The 17590-nt window shown below is 42.8% G+C and overlaps 1 protein-coding gene across 2 annotated transcripts in view; it reads left to right on the top strand.

The window, feature by feature from the left end:
• Window positions 1-17590, top strand: part of LOC138580945 (putative DBH-like monooxygenase protein 2) — a 651459-nt gene that overhangs the window by 161531 nt on the left and 472338 nt on the right. For both annotated transcript variants that reach the window (XM_069651883.1, XM_069651884.1), the window contains 2 exons: window positions 15545-15688; window positions 16439-16522. In XM_069651883.1, the coding sequence (XP_069507984.1) occupies window positions 15545-15688; window positions 16439-16522 (228 nt within the window). The remainder of the gene's footprint in view (window positions 1-15544; window positions 15689-16438; window positions 16523-17590) is intronic.

Genomic DNA, 17590 nt, shown 5'->3' with positions numbered 1-17590 from the left:
ATGGCAGGGGTAAGGTTTGGCCCTCCCCCTTCTGAGATGACCTGGTTGTCTTGAAAAGGGGAAAATCTTCCCAGGGTCCAGCCCCTGAGAGCAAAAATTACCCAATTCAGCCCAAATTACAGGTCCTATCGTGCTGAGCAATGAACTCATGCTAGTGAAAAATGACACCTTCAGAATAAATGTACCATTTATTAGACAAAAAGCATAAACAGTAAATTTAGCAGCACTTTGGAATTCAAGTTAGAGAAGATTACAAAGCTCATTAGAGCAATCACAAAACTTAGAGAAACACAAAACCTAGAGAAACATAGTCTTACGCCCCTTGAGATGGTATCATTAATCAGCGCTGGAGACCCTGGTCATCTTAAGCTAACTGTTGCAAGCCCCGCTCAGATAACAGCGCTGCCAGGTGCCGCAAAGAGCCTGTTCCGGACACACACACTCGGTCCGCGGATGAATGTGCCCCCAGTTCTGGGTGCGTGCACCTTTTGTGCTCTTGTGCCGTCAATCAACATGACGTACAGTTCCAGAACTTTCCCTATGCAAAATATAGGTTGGGTCATGGAAAAACCCAGCTCTCTCTGAGATGCTCCGTGCTCGTACCCCTCCCTTGGAGTCCTGTCTGCGAAAGCACTGGAATGTGTATTATCAGTGTGTGGGCAAGGCCGTACCAGGCCTTCTCAGGGAAAGAGGATTTGTTTCCGAAGCCATGCAGAGCTACAGTTCCACGAAACAGAATATTTTAAGAGAAGCCGAGATCAATTAACCCCATGTGAGCAAGTGAGCAAGCTCTACCAGGCCTGCACTCATAGCTTAGTGTCCATAGTGCTTCAAAGATTGGCTGTCTAAGCGCTATATAGGTGCCATAATGCTCCAAACACTCCAAGAAAGTCTCTGTTAGCTACCGAACTGGGGCTTCCACCCTGCCTGTCTATGCACAATGCATAATGTGACCTACCACCCCTACTAGGCCTGCATATTCCCTGTAGCTCACTAAAGCATAATGGAGGCACTACCACACATTACTTTCAGCATTTAGCACATACTTTGAATAAGCTATTAGTCTTAGCTGTTAATGCAGCCATCTAAGGCCCTAATATGCAAATATGGCACTTTGTATTACACGGCATTCCACCCCTTTTAAAAGTGTGGGCGACAATGCTGGCTAACATCCATCAACATTGTATGCAGTGCAGTGATAAATGAGGTAGTTAAAGACCTTGGGGCTTTGCAAGAGGTTTAAGCAAACTATCTTCTAGCGCTTAGTCAGCGTGGCATGCAAGGTTAAAAAAAACACTACCTAAATAAAAATGTACACAAAGTGAACAGGGACATTTACTCTAGCCAAAACCGGGCCTACACAAAAATACCTAAAAGAATTATCATATAACTGATCGTCAGTTAAAAAGCAGCATACGGTTAAAATATCAAGGCAATCTAGTGTAGTCTAATCTGCAATACACTATTGCATTTATGTATGATTACCAACTCTGAACCTGGCAGCCTTCCACTCTAAGGGCCTACCCACCCCTCTGATCCCAGGGCATTCAAACGTGACTATGGGCTGTGTGATTAGACACTTTCCCCATGTTAGTAGAACCCAACCAAAAACCATCTAATTTCATGAGCAAGATGAACACATGGGCACCAGGTTTCTAACAAACAGAAAATAAACCAGTTCTACTAATTTGGATCAAAGCTCAATATTGCACTAGCAATCAAAAGAACAAATCAAATTAATTACTCTAAATGTCTACAATCAAAATGTAACTCTTTGCATCAGTGTGCTGGAGACAGCCGTCCCCACAAAAACATGAAACTTGTTGGTTTTAACAAAAACCGTGTTCACACACTGTGTCATAAAATCAAGTATCAAGTCAGTCATGGTTTCATTTACCCGCCTTAAGGCTGTAAAAATATCCTTGTGTTTCAAATGTTACCATCTCAAATTAGAACTCATACACTTGGCAGCATTTTCTTCAAAGCAAGAACCTTAACATACGCACAGCTAACTTTGGTGTGCGCACTCATTTTATCTCAAAATATATTATGCTCCTGCTCGCATAACCCTGCTGCCGCCACAATTCATAAACACTCTCTTGGCTACGTGCAACGTAGTAATTTTCTAAAATAAAAACTCTGGTTAAAGCAATTCATTTGGAAGAGCAAAACATTTCGTTTTTCACAGATTCATCTCAAAATGCATTTAAAATGTTTTTTTTCCCAACATGTTAGTAATCAAGTGCTGTTTCCCACAGCGATTTGTGTTGCATGATGTCACAGTCCACAACCCATTGTCCACAGTCCTTTAAACAAAAAAGGCAAAACATATCAACCAGGTTATTTAAAACCATCAACTGAGTCATTTGAATGTGCAGCATCAAATGTTTGACAATATGCCAAGTCTGCACCGTGACAGTTCTGGAAAAGTTATTACTTTATTGGACACTTCTCGCAGGTTGAAGAACAAATGTCCTCACCCGTCACGCATGTTAGCCGCATTGAGTGCGGTGCAGGATAGGTTCAAAGTTCACATAGCATCCCGCAGTGACCCGCTTTCTCTGTGAATGCGTCTGCTTGACTGATCAGTATTACCTGATAATTTCACACGTCTACCCCAATCTTGGCACGCTACTGTCTTGGTTTTTTGCCCAGGCAAAATACAAACAGAAATGTTAGGATTTCACAAAGGTACAATATCGGTGTGATCCACCCCTTCCCTTAACACCACCCCCGCCTTCAGAAGTCTCATTAGGTAATTACACACTTTATCATTGCTACTGCAATTATTTGTCACCCTTCTGCGTGTTTCTGGGGGCTTATTTGCACTCAACCATACAGGGTGTAACTGCCTAATCACAAACTCATTTGTGCAACGCGATCATAGTTGGTCAATGGTACCTCAGATTGATCTGTGATTTTACAAAAGCCATATAATAAGTACCAAGGTTGCACTTCTCAATGGATCGATGCTTTTCTTTGTCACCCAAGCGATCACGAATGCCAGGCGCCAATCGCCAACTTGCTTCCAGTGTTTTATGATCTTGATTTAGGTTGCCCTGTTGGCATCACTCCATTTCTAAAGGTAAAGTCCTTCAGTCCAATATCGCCTGCAGTTGCACAAGCAGCTTTGTTTATTTTTCTCCATACAGCTAGTGTCTTTTAAGCCTCTGGTTTTCCACTTGTCAGTTTCCCAAAGGGTGTCTGCTGATTTCTTGGGCCACCCCTTGAGAGCGATAGTCTGAATCAGTTCCTTTATTTGCTTCAACACATCATTCATTCTTGCACTTAAGGCTTGAGGCTTTTGGATCATGGCTAATGTGCAGTGTTCATGTTATACTCAGTTCTGCATGTTGTTTCTTGCGAAACGGCTACCTTTGTCAGTTTTTATTCCATCTGGAACGCCATAATGTCCTTGTCAGTTACTCCAGCCCTGGCAATGTAGCTTGCATTTTGCTGGCTGTGTATTTTCACTTCTCAAAGCGCCTAGAGGTATCTTCTCCAGTGCACAGCACTTTACTTCACATCACATGGGGCACTGGGATGCAGCTTGCACGGCAATGTCTTTTGTAATGGGCAGCTGTCTTTTCTTAGTCCATTCACAGGTGTACAGTTTCCCCAAATGTTCAAATGCGTGATGCGCCCAGTTTGCCATTTGCATGCAGCATTTCTTTTTCTTCCAGTGTTGATACTGGGCGAATTCCTTGCTTCTGATCAGCTCTGTTATTGCATGCCAGTGTCAGAAAGCATGCGTACATCGGCATGTGTAAGGTAGATTGTGCTCTTTTTCATCTTCTCACTCATAGCAATTATTGCCTTCAGTTCAGTTTCAGCATTCTAGCTTGCACCCCCACTTCTTCCTTTGCTCATTAACAGTGTCTCTCACAGGGGATGAAATGCGACTGCTTGGTCATTGTTTATCTTTCCTGTGCACATGGCAGCGCCATACGCATGCGGCAAGCTTGTCTCTTTGCTCTTAGGCCTATAACTCATAAGCTGGGGCGGCTTCAATAGAGGGCACTTGTTTCAGACAGTTCATTCAGATAACTGTTTTCTGCGCTGCTCCAGCAACTCAGAAAAGCTCCCATATCTGCCAGCTTCTGTAAACACCATTTTACTGAACAGGAGCGTGGCATTCTGCTTTTCTGCCTTCCTCCCACAGCCATTTCGCGCACCCAGCCCATGACAGGAATTTCTGCGCAAGTTATCTTCAAGCCACAAGTTCTGCACAGCAAGCCGACACAAACTCTCATTTTCAAAAGAGGCACCTTTTTTTGTCATTAGATTCAACTCAATGTAATTCTGAAAATCTGCAAAGCGTCTTTTAGCCTGTTTAAAAGGCAGGCTGCTGATCAATGTCCCATTTAAAAGAATATTTTTTCCTCGTAACCTTGTCGTTTGGCTTCACAAACTCACTCCAATGCAATGTGCGATCTTTCAGAAGATCCCTCAACCCAATGAATCTTTGTGCTGTCTTCTCAGGCACAGATTTTTCAATATGCTGTACCATTGCCAAACCAAAACCAATTATTTCCTTTACAGCGCCAAACCATAGTGCATTTAAAAATGTCATTTTTAGTGCAGCTCCCTGCACGATTCCTGCATGAATAACCCACACTCTATTCTGCTTGTGGGCTGTTAATTTTGCAACAACATTATCACCTTGTATCACAGTCAACATGTCACTATAATTTCCAAAACATGCATCACTTAATAGCAACATTACTTTGTCTTTAGCAGCACATCCATGGCATAGCGTGGGAACATTCACATACTCTTGGGGCAATTTAGAAAATATAAATTGTCTTTCCCCCCAAACCATTGCAAACTGATTCTGCAATTTCAAATCAATGCACGAAATCAAAATTCAAATGCCAATGCCATTCCCTCACCTTTTTCCCTTGTGAGTCTTTCACCCATTGTAAACACGGCACAGCTAAAATGCAATGCAGGCAATTTATTGTGTTCCCTTAAACAGAATGCACCACCAGGACATGGAATTTACATTTGCCAAAAACAAACCTCTTCAAATCTTTCCACACAGATGTTACTCTATCTGCTAAACTCGGCTCATTCCCACGTTATCTTCAGGAATGTCAACACTTCACAACCATAAATTTAAAAAAAGCAAACCTTCGCCCCCTTACATTACAGCTCCCCACTCGCTAGCACACTGGGGCTGAATCACAATGTTTAACTCCCCATTCACAATGTGCATGTCAAATACTTGCAACTTTTTTCCTTTTTTCTGCCCTCATGCCAAAATAGAGCGAGAACTTTCGTCTCACTTTGCAATCCAAATTACAACTTTGTCAAGGGAAACCGCATGAACAAATTCTTTCCTAATTGAGCATAAATTTTCTTCACCATTCATTGGAGCGCTTTGAACATAGCCATGTCCCGCTTGCTCATTGCTTTCTGCTCCCTGGCATCATTCCCAAGCAGTAAGTCAGCCACCACTGATTTACTGAAGGGGAAAATCTTAACCATACAAGCTATCGGCCGCGGCAAGCTGACACGTAAGTGCTGTCATTTTTGACGACTCAGAGCTGCAGTGAGACGACCAAGGAAATGCAACAGCCTGCTCCTAAATCTGCACTGTGTTCTCTCACACAATTGCCATTTCACAGCAAGGCACTGCTCTTCACGATCCCACCAAAGCTTGCCACCAAATGTCTTGAAAAGGGGAAAATCTTCCCAGGGACCAGCACTTGAGAGCAAAAATTACCCAATTCAGCCCAAATTACAGGTCCTATCATGCTGAGCAATGAACTCATGCTAGTGAAAAATGACACCTTCAGAATAAATGTAGCATTTATTAGACAAAAAACATAAACAGCAAATTTAGCAGCACTTTTGAATTCAAGTTAGAGAAGTTTACAAAGCTCATTAGAGCAATCACAAAACTTAGAGAAACAGTCTTACGCCCCTTGAGATGGTATCATTAATCAGCGATGGAGACCCTGGTCATCTTAAGCTAACTGTTGCCACCCCCGCTCAGATAATAGCGCTGCCAGGTGCCGCAAAGAACCTGTTCCGGGCACACACACTCGGTCCGCGGATGAATCTCCCCCCAGTTTTGGGTGCGTGCACCTTTTGTGCTCTTGTGCCGTCAATCAACATTCCAGAACTTTCCCTGTGCAAAATCTAGGTTTGCTCATGGAAAAACCCAGCTCTCTCTGAGATGCTCCGTGCTCGTACCCCTCCATTAGAGTCCTGTCTGCGAAAGCACTGGAATGTGTCTTATCAGCGTGTGGGCAAGGCCGTACCAGGCCTTCTCAGGGAAAGAGGATTTGTTTACGAAGCCATGCAGAGCTACAGCTACAAGAAACAGAATATTTTAAGAGAAGCAGAGATCAATTAACCCCATGTGAGCAAGTGAGCAAGCTCTACCAGGCCTGCACTCATAGCTTAGTGACCATAGCGATTCAAAGATTGGTTGTCTAAGCACTATATAGGTGCCATAATGCTCCAAACACTCCAATAAAGTCTCTATTAGCTACTGAATTGGGGCCTCCGCCCTGCCTGTCTATGCACAATGCATAATGTGACCTAACACCCCTAGCAGGCCTGCATATTCCTTGTAGCTCACTAAAGCATAATGGAGGCGCTACCACACATTACATTTAGCATTTAGCACATACTTTGAATAAGCTATTAGTCTTAGCTGTTAATGCAGCCATCTAAGGCTCTAATATGCAAATATGGCACTTTGTATTACACGACATTGGTATACCCCTGGCTGTCATATCTCAACTAAATATGATATGGGGCACTTTTCCTGTAGGCTGAGTCCACCCAGAGTGCACAGGTCTATGTGTATGTCGTGCAATGAGCATAGGAAAATGCACAACACATTTTTCAGAGGTTGATCTACCATCATTTCATTTCATTTCAAATTTCAAAAAGGCCCAGGCGAGTGTACACCCATCGGGCGCACTATATGATTGCACCCATTCATAGCACTCTTCCAGCTCTCTTAATTCAGCCTTAATGTACCTTAATGTACCCCAGTTCATTATTCATGGATTTCAGAATATCCCATGTTCCCTTGGGATACAAACACCTCGGCTGCAGACTTTGAATGCCTGCCACACCACCCGAAAGTCATCGACAGATACTTTATTATATTCAAAGAATTCCGTAATCTCATCCCTAAAGAAAGTGGAGGATTGCGGGTCAAGCTGTGAGTCACCTTTGAAACTCCAAAGAGGCTGCATACTAGTGCCGCCTGGAATACTACAATCTTTTACAGCCCAGCACAGCAAGGATGAGGTCTTTCTATAATCAATATATATACACGTGTCATGCACAGTGGAATACTAGGTGCATTGTCTCTCTTTATTGTGCATACATCTCAAATCATCATGGTGAGTGTAAAAGGACATTAATACAATAAGTTGAGCAGGCACCGTACAAGGAGCCTTGTGAATATTCAAGGATCTACCCTTGGTCATGTCAAGTACGATATTAAAATCCCCTCCAAACAGAATGTTAGAGCTCATGTAGGGAGCACATTTATCAAACAACTGCTCGAAGAATTCAGGGACATCGTAATTTGGGCTGTAGGTATTTAGCAAAGTAACCTAGGTACCCAATACTATGATGGGATATCAATTTAACTGGCACACTATTGTAAATCATTATCATTCCCCCTTGTTTATAATGGGGGAGTATGATGCATAATACCATTGAGTTCCTCACCCTCAGACAACTGTCTCATGCTGTCGCTCACATAGGAGAGCCTTCTCCATTGATAGATATTATTATGCCTTTTTACATACACTAAGATTTTCCTGTTATGACCACTTTGTTTAATCTTCTGATGTTCCAGGTCTTGCAACATAGTTCAGACAGCTAATTACAAATGATCATTATGTACAATGATTACATATAGGTTTGTAGTATAGAGGTCTTTGCACAATAACTGAGCTAACAGCATGTACTGCCGCCATCTTAACAGTATTCCTATCAGAACAAAACTGAAAGACAGCTTACCTTACCCTTACCTTACCCACCCACACTGCAACCCAAACAGACAGTGGTGTCATCCCACTCACCAAACTATAAATGATTGTTAAAAGAAAGACCCCAAATTGGCAGATATGCATGAGGGGGCACCTTTCACATACCGTAATAAGTAACTCTGTCAGGAGACATTAAATTACAAGCTGAGTAACTATGGCATTACCACCAACAGAAACCTACTCGTTATAGTTTGTAAAAGTGTCCATCAGCAGCACAGATTATGGCGGTGGGTGGCTTTTTTCTTTTAGTCAATTGCTTTCGGCTTTGAGGGGACTAGCATTTGATATTGAATGCCTTTCTTGTGCAGCACCTCTTAAAGTTAATGAAAGTTTTTCAAACGGCCTGATCTGCAAGGCTGAAGTCTGGAAAGATTTGAAGTTGTGAGCTGCAAACCTGATTTTGCCCTTATCCGTGGCTGCTCTGAGAATTAATACCTGCTCTTTGTAGTTAAACATTTTGGCAAGTATAGGCCTGGCTCGGTGCTGGCACAGAGCAGGCCTGGGTCGTAGAGATCGGTGTGATATTTCCTCAAGAAAATGTTGAGAATAAAGTCTTCCACGATATCGCCAGTCGGAACACCTCAACGGATCCATGAAGGCCTATAATATCAATATTATTTCATTGAGATATTGACTCCCAATCCTCATTCTTGGCTTTCACTGGTTGGATACCCGTCTGCACATTGTATTGTATTTTATTGTACTTGTCATTTGTATAGCGCAATTATTACCATTATTATAGTCTCAATGCAGTGTTAGTGCGAACGCCCTCGGTGGACCGAAGTCCAGAGTGTTGGAGATCATGGAGCACAATTAGGATGCGTGTGTGCATTTGGCCAAAAAAGGCTTAGCAGGGCTGGCCAGGCTCCAGTAGAGAAGCAACCCATGCGGTTAAGCATGTGGATGGTTGTTGAGAGGAGTAGGCATGCCCGAATTTGTCATAGGTCTGCACTGCATTCTGTTGTCAGAGGTGTTGAGGGATAGTGTAAGTTTGCAGAGAAATTATGTGAACAGTACGACTGAATTTTGTCGTGGTCCTTGCTGTATACTGATGTGTGTGGATAGCCATGCCTGCGGCCAGTGGAGTGGTGTATTATATGTACCTTGCTGCCATTGATGGCGCTTTGTTGTTAGGGCACCCGCTCAGAGACTCAACAGAACATGAAGAAACACCTACATTTGGGATACCTGAGCAGTGGGAGAAAATGCCTAAATTTGATGTTTAACAATGCAAGGAGAAGCACCTACGTTTGGAATACCTGCGAAGTGGGAGAAACACCTACATTTGAGATTCAGCAGTACCTGGAGAAATGCCTACATTTGGGTCACCTGAGCTATGGGTGAAAATGCCCAAACCTGAGACTCAACAGCACATGGAGAAACTCCTAAATCTGAGACCCACCAGTATATGGAGAAACACCTACACCTGGGATACCTGAGCAGTGGGAGAAAACACCAAAAAGTAAGACTCAACAGTACATGGAGAAACACCAAAATTTGCGATACCTGAGGAGTGAGAAACAATGCCTAAATATGCATACATTTGAATTCAACAGTACATGGAGAAATGCCTGAATCTGAGACACTTTCCTGTTTTCCCCTGATGTAGCAGGATTCTTATTCTATGTTGGGATTGTTATGCTATGTTATGTTATGCTAGGATTGTTATTCTATGCTATGTTATGCTACATTATGCTCTTGCATACATTTAGGAATCAGATTCTCCATTTTGCCTTTGCCTCCCTCTGCACTCTGATCTACGAACATGCCCAAACCCCTCCTGGTGCAGATTAGAACATGACCCCGTAACAAGGGAAAGGGACACGTCAGACCTTCTCTTCCGCTTGCCCTCTACAAGTATAGCATCAGCATTATGTATGGTAGATAACAGAAGGATTTCTGCTAATGTCACTTATCCATATTACAACACAATTGGGCCTCATTACGAGTTTGCCGGTCCGAAAACAATGGTACCGGTAAGCTTGCGGGTACCGTTGTTTCCAGACTGGCAAACTTGGAGTTCTGCAAGCGGGTGCCTTTCAGCCTGCCAGGTCTGACCTGAGGGGCTGAATGGCACCCGCTCGCAGACCTTGACGGATGCACCGGCACTATTGCAAACAGTGCCGGTGCATCCGTCCTCCCCATTCCCATTGAGTCCAATGGGACTTGCTGGGAATGGGGATTTTGTTTTGCTGGAAAAAAAATGATTTCGGCGGCAGCCGTGCCGGTATTTACCGGCATGGCTACAGCCAGGGTCATAATGAGGCTCAATGTACCTGCACAGCTTCATCACAAGGTCACAAGTAAGATGTTGACAGTCATTGCCAAATGTCATGCCAAGTAACACCCCCATTGTGCAAATGCTATACTATATTAGTGATTGCATAGGATATGCTATATAACGTGCACTCTAAGGTCTGTCCCAGGAGAGCTCTGTGTGCTGACTGCCTGGACACTTGTCCTGCTGTATTTGCCTGCTTATCAGCTGATCACTCTGTATGCTGTGCATGTGCCATCTAATACAAGAAGCTTGCTTTACCATCCGTCTGTGTCTAATTTCCTTATTTGGTGCAAGCTTAGGCTGATGTCGAGGGGGCCCTTGGGAAGGGGCCCGATCTTGGTTACCACATCCAAAATGTTCCTTTTGGATGCATTTGAAAGGTGGCATCCCGATTCACCTTTAGGGCGTCAACCTTGCCAGTCATAGTGTGTGAACCAACACAGGTAAGTACACTTGCACACCAATTTGAATGTAATTTAGTTAGGGTTAAACAGAATGGTAATCTTTAGTAAATAATTTGAGGTGCGGGGGAGAAAGCCTTGGTACACAGCACAATGAAGAAAAGATTCTTGGATAGAGGTTTTCCTCCGGAGGTTGTTGATAGTGCCATAGCACGCACGGAAACTCAAGCCAGAAATACACTATTGGAAGGAAACCCAAAAAGAAAAGACAAAGGACTAATCCACACACTAAGATACTTGTGTCAAAGCTTCCAGATCAAAAGAATAATACACAAAAATTGGGACCTTATCAAATCCGACAGTACACTATCTGAATTGTTCCCGGACCCACCTATGATGGCCTATAAAAGAGGCAGAAACTTGAGAGACCATTTGATAAAAGCAGAGAAACCCAAACAGACAACTCAGATGACCCTCAGCAAACAAAAAACAGGCACTTTCGCCTGTCTACATTGCCAACATTGTAACAACGTGATCAAAGGTGACAATATTAGACACCCACACAATGGCAAAAAAATAATGCTAAGGAACTTTGCTACATGTGATACAAAGAACGTAATCTATGCAATCCGCTCCCCATGTGGTATGTACTACGTAGGCAAAACAAACAGAAAGGTTAAGGACAGGTGGAGAGAGCACAAATCTTGTGTGAGGACGAAAAATCGCAAATCCCCTGTGTACAGACACTTCCGAGATGAAAAACACAATGGGCCTCATTACGACCCAGGCGGTAAGTTACCGCCTGGGCCGTGACTTTACCACCATGGCGTAAACTACGTTTACGCCATGGTGGTTGGCGGACTTACCGCCCCATTCCGACCTTGGCGGGGCGGTAAGTCCCCAATCCCCATTTACCCTTCCCCATTCCCATTTTTGCCCCATAGGGCATAATGGGAGTGGGGAAGGCGTTAATTACGCCACCGTAAATTACGGTGGCGTAATTAACTCCATGGTCCCTTAGCGCCATGGATTTTAACACCTGCTAAAAGCAGGTGTTAAAAGCACCATGGCGCTAGGGGACCTCGTAATTGGCGGTAAGGGGTCGGCGCAGCTAACGCTGGCGTAAACCCCTTACCGCCAGGGTCGTAATGAGGCCCAATGTATCACAGATGAGATTTGTGGTACTCGAAGTCCTATGACCCCTAAGTAGAGGTGGGGACCTTCCAAAACTTCTGGCCCAAAGAGAACTTTTTTGGATAAACAAACTTGATTCCATGACTCCACTTGGAATCAATGAAGATTACTATTTAGGACCTTTTTTTAAAATTACCCCTGTAATACTTTGAGCCCAAACATCTCATTCCATGATAGGAGCTCAAATATCAAAATTCAAGATTTGGCCTGACACTCCTTAAACCTTTATTCACTTTTAGCACCTGTTTGTCTAGACAAGGGATCACCTGTACCCGGTTTTTGTATAAAATATAAATGTACAGTTTACTCATGTCATGTAAACTCACAACAATTGTAATTTGGGACTAATATTGTGAAATTTGTGACTGATATTGTGTATTATATGCTACCTCATTTTCTAAACATAAATTATGCCTACATGTACTAGTCTGTATACCTAGGATATCTATACTGTTGGCATCTCGAGATTTGTGTACATATTCTGTTTTCAAATTGAAATGTAAATGACATTCTCTAGATTTATCTAAACTGTCTGCATTCTGATAATTCCCTTGCCAGACACATTTTTTTGCCATTTAGACGAATACCAGAAAGCACACCCAATAATCTATGGGACTTATAACATTGTTTTTAATTGTTCGTTATGTGCATGACTCTTTCTTTTATACATACCTTCTGATCGTGATTTACATCACCTAGTCTTTACAAATACTGTTCAACTTCATGACCAGCCTTATCACTCATAATTCATTTATGGCTCAAATCCAACCCGGTCCCCTAAAACGTATTTACTTGGTTTGTTTACGTCTTGGCGCGCGTGCGCGGGTGACGTCACACTTTTCGTGACGTTGCACGCACTTGCGCGCGATGACCTCACAGCCTCTTTTCAGTGTATAAACAGGGACGCCGAGTGAATACATCACTCTGGTGCGGTTCCCGATCGTACTCGGACTACTCCTGGACGCAGATGGATACTGAACTTGTAAGTTCCTTATGAGTTAGAGGCTGGACCCTCTCGTTTGCACTTATTATTCCGCTCAGCTAATTTAATAACCGCTTGGTTATACCATTATCCCATTTAGATATCCATATCCATCAAGGCTTCACCAAAGTCTTCTTTCCATGAGATGCACTACATAGTGTCCGCTTGACACCTGGATCAGCTCTGCTAATATTGGATCATTCCATGAGCCTAATATATGTTCCTGGGTAAGATGGTTGCCCATTTTTTCACATTCCGAATGCTACTATTTGACCCACTTCTCCTAGCCTGTTTCTCTCATCACTTCCTCCGTATACTCACAGTTGCTTAAGATATTATACCACGTTCTCCAATTCTGTGTACCACAACTATGGATACATAAGGCACATTACCCCACATTCGAAATTTAATAAGAAACTATACGCCCATACTAGACTTAGGTCATTTGCATATCAACCTTAATTGTTGGTTTTTGACGAAATCCTATAGCTTGTAGCCCTGTGGGAGATGGATTTAAAATGAGTACTGAAAAATGGGATGTTGCCCTATAGATTAGGCTGACTGCCTTTTAAACAATTTATTTGTTAAAATTGATCTAAAAGTTTGATATGATGTTTTTCAAAATTGTGTAAAAACTGCTTTAAGTTCAAACTAATTGAAGTATATATGTATTTTCTTTTGTAGACTTTAATTTGTTGAAAAATGCCGCCCCTGATGAAGAGTTTTTTATACTCGAAACGCGTTGGGCTCACCAAAAGACAAATAAAAAGCAAAAATAGTTTTTTATAAAACAGAAAGTTTCAACTGAATCATTTATGGACATTTTCTACAGAATTGATTGAAAGTTATCAATATTGTATTTCAAACAATTTACAAAAAATGTTCAAAAGGCCTTTCTTGGCCGTCTAGAAAGTGTGCAGGGGACGTGGCTATCCACATTGGATTTCTTATTTGTTTTCAGTCATAGTGTGTGCCCAGCGCTTCCAATATTGATGGATCTTCAGACCACCCTTCCAGCCATGACTTTCGTTGTCCCTTTTGCATTTACTTTTGCCAATTTGTTATATACTTCAACACCCATATCATGTCTCAGTAAACTACCAGCAATTTCTGTAGGGAGTCTATACCCCCTCCCACCTCACGGGATCGGTTTGATGTATACTGGTTGGCAGTGTGAAATGTTTCTCTGCTGTGGAGGACTTCAGACCCCAGTGGTAGAGATCCGAAACCTGGCAGGAAACCATATCCGCATTCTAACTTACTTCCATGGGTGTACAGGGGATGAATTTTACAGCATGAGCAGTACAATCAAAAAAACTAATTTACCTTTTCATCAGTAGAGACAAACACTGATTAATGAGCTTCCACGTTCTGGGAATCTTTGTTTTAACCTCAAAGTCAAAGATCTATATTGTATCCCTCAGAACATTGCGTGAGCGCCACCATTGGCTAAGATCAGAGTTATACAAATTGGTTAAATCCTGGAGATTGACAGAGGGACATTATGGTCCAGCACACCTCATTAAACACCCTTGCTGAATTCTGGCCCTTGTCTCAGTCTTCAGGACCCATAACGCCCCATATGGCTTGCAGACCAGGTCTTTAAAGTTTGATTAGCACGAGAACGCTTTGAAACCTGGCCTAATTAAGCTTTCTATGAATGCCTCCTCTTGACCTCACCCTTTCACTTCGCGATTTCCTTGTTTTAAAAATAACAAATAAAATCTATTTAGCTTGTCTTTAATGAGCAATGCTCCCTTGCAACGCCTATTTCTTTGCTTTGCTTCTCGTATGCCATGAAGATAGATTGTCCTTGTTGGCCTTCTTTTTTCAGTTTGATACTTTTTGTTCAACAGGTTTGCACACCTGGCCCAAACCTGTTTACCAAAAAGAAATCACCCTAGCAACCCAAGCCGGGTGCAATGTTGATTCTGGGCATGGTGGCAGGTGAGACTTGCTGGCAACAGCGCCAACAGTTTGTTACTGTGAGGTAATATCTACGTTGGTTGCTTTCATCCACTAATTACTACATTCCAACCTCATTGTATGGATTCCCTACATTTTCAGATTATTAGCATACTCTTAATAATGGAAAAAAATGTCTTACTTCAGCCTTTTACAGTATAACATGTAACATAACTAAAAAGCTCTAGTCCATGGAGGGAGACACGTATTTGCCTCTTATCCAACCACCCCAATCACTCAAAATCTGACATGCCAAGAAAACCTTTAGGGGGCATCCCCAGTATCCCCTCTTCTTACCAACTACTCCTCCCTTTTTATTTTTTTCAGAACTATTTCCTTCCTCAAAGTGAGGAGATTTCCTTTATATTTTGCAATATGTAATATATTTTTTTTAAATGCTAAAATCGAGACTGCTAGGAAAATAGGGTTGAAAAGTGTATATTTGGAATCAGGACATTTATAAATCAAGAGATTCACTGGGCACCATGCTCTGCACTATCAGCCTACGGCTGGTGCATTTTTGGCCCCTCACAATCTGTTCTCCTGCCCACAGATACCCCTTCAGAGTAGGGTTGCTTGAATATATCATGATGATATACCTCCATGTAAGACTTTGGTTCCCAAACCTCCTGAGCCCCCCTGCCATAACCATCGCTGTACTGTGTGAGGGTCCAACAGCCTTCTCTTTTTCCAGGAAGATGCCATGCACGTGATTGCGGCCTACGGCACAGATGACAGGATCGGCTTCCACAATATGCACAGAAGTTCCACACTGGTCTACCTGCTGAGCCCAGAAGATAATCGCCCATCGCTCAACTTCAGTGTTATGACCAATGAGGTAAGGGGTCTAGGGGGCATGCTAGATATGCGCCTGTACACTCAAGGGCTCAGTGTGCTACACACATCCCACATCACAACTGACTACCACAGCTGCTGAGCTCAATATGGCATCCCTACCTCTCCCCATAATATCAAGGTGGATGAGTTTCAAAGACATACACAATATATGTCCAACTACAAAAGAGTGCCACACTGTACTGTCTTTCAGGAAGGTCCCCTTGTGTATAACAGACTTCTGCTTATCCTATTAACCAGTACACAGGATTCCTAAAAAAACTGAAAAAGGTCAATGGGAGAATAACCTTTTGGGCTGGAGGCTAGATCCACCAAACGACAATGTTCTGTTCATTAGTTGTTTATGGGTTTCCCAGGTTCCTGCATCTGCTTTGGTGGCCATTGAAATACCTGTGCAGTATTTTCATCAATAGCTCAGTCCCAGTATTGTAGTTCTAGGGACATTTCAGGACCAATTGCTACCAAACTATTGATAACATAATGCAGTGGAGATAGTGCAGAGGGACATGGCAATCTGTTTTTATAGATATTCTTGAGAACCACCACGTGTCTTCTTCAGCGGGTTATCTGAGAGCAAAAGCAGTGGACAGCATTATTTTTTGCAAGGCTAAAATCATTGTTTGCTATTTTTCAGTGATGTTTTCTTTGACAGAGAGGGGGTGAAGGTTTTCAGCAGAGTCTCCGTCATGGTTTGCTGACCATATGTTCATGGCTTGTCGTTTTTCTATTGCAGTATAGCATCCCTACATCGGAGATCACCTATGCCTGCACCTTTGTCCGGCTTCCCACGCTTCCAGGCAAACGCCACATATACAAGGTAGGACTGCACTAATGGTTGAGAATACTGATCTCTCTCTCTCTCTCTCTCTCTCTCTCTCTCTCTCACTCTCTCACTCTCTCTCTCACTCTCTCTCTTTCTCTCTCTCTCCCTCCCTCCCTCTCCATCTCTCTCTTGTTAGGCAGAATCATATGCAGTACCCTTTGGGAACACCACATACAATTAAGACTACAAGTGTAAGTACAATTTCACCTTTGGTACAAGCCCGTACTACACAGTAAAGTGGTAGCGATGGCTGAGCAGCCAGACTTATCTCAAGAGTAAAGTGAGCAGTATCAGAAGTTACACAAAGGACAACAATTACTGTGATCCAATCAAACACTGATTCAAGGTTTCTGAGTAAAAGAATATACATTTATTTACACCATCAGTTATAAAACAGTTCATTAATATAAAGCAGCAGGAAATCACAATCTTAATACACTACAGTGACCCCCAATCAATTCTGGACAAATTAAGCAAAAAAAATGATGCATTAGCAAAATGGCACTCCAGAAATTTAAAAGGGAGGAAAGACAAGGTTATCCAAAATCAACAAGACCAACAAGTGATAGGCAGGGCAATCTAGAAAGGGCTTACTACAAGTAGGATTCAAATCGATAGGCCTGGGCCAATGTTAATGGTTCAGAGTCTTTGCAGAGGGTCACACAGTTCAGAGTATTTCGCGGTAAAGTCTTTGCCAAGAGTTCAAAACGAAGTTGGTCGGAGGAAAAGTTATTTAAAGGAGAAGAGAAGGACAAGCCTTCGGAGAGGCGAAAGATTTCAAATCTTTTCACCGCGGTCGGACGGAACGAATGACTGGATTTGCACAGTACCTTAAATGAAGAAGAATGTTGTAGCTGAGGCAGTTGTTCCTGGCAGTTCCTGCAGCCTCACGGTTCCTGAAGTGACTGCCGTGGTGACAAGAAGGAGGAAGACTTGAGGGTCCTGCACTGCCCAGGGAAGAAGCCAGCAGCAGAGCAAAGCCTCGAATAAAAGGTGTGCTCCTTAAAAGCACAAATGGCCTCTCTCTCACTGGCTATCTGGTTTCCTTTAGCACAGCAAATT

The sequence above is a fragment of the Ambystoma mexicanum genome, chromosome 3p (assembly GCF_040938575.1).
Source record: "Ambystoma mexicanum isolate Mex_15411 chromosome 3p, UKY_AmexF1_1, whole genome shotgun sequence".
In the NCBI taxonomy this organism is placed as follows: Eukaryota; Metazoa; Chordata; class Amphibia; order Caudata; family Ambystomatidae; genus Ambystoma; species Ambystoma mexicanum.
This window is presented reverse-complemented; position numbering and strand designations above follow the sequence as displayed.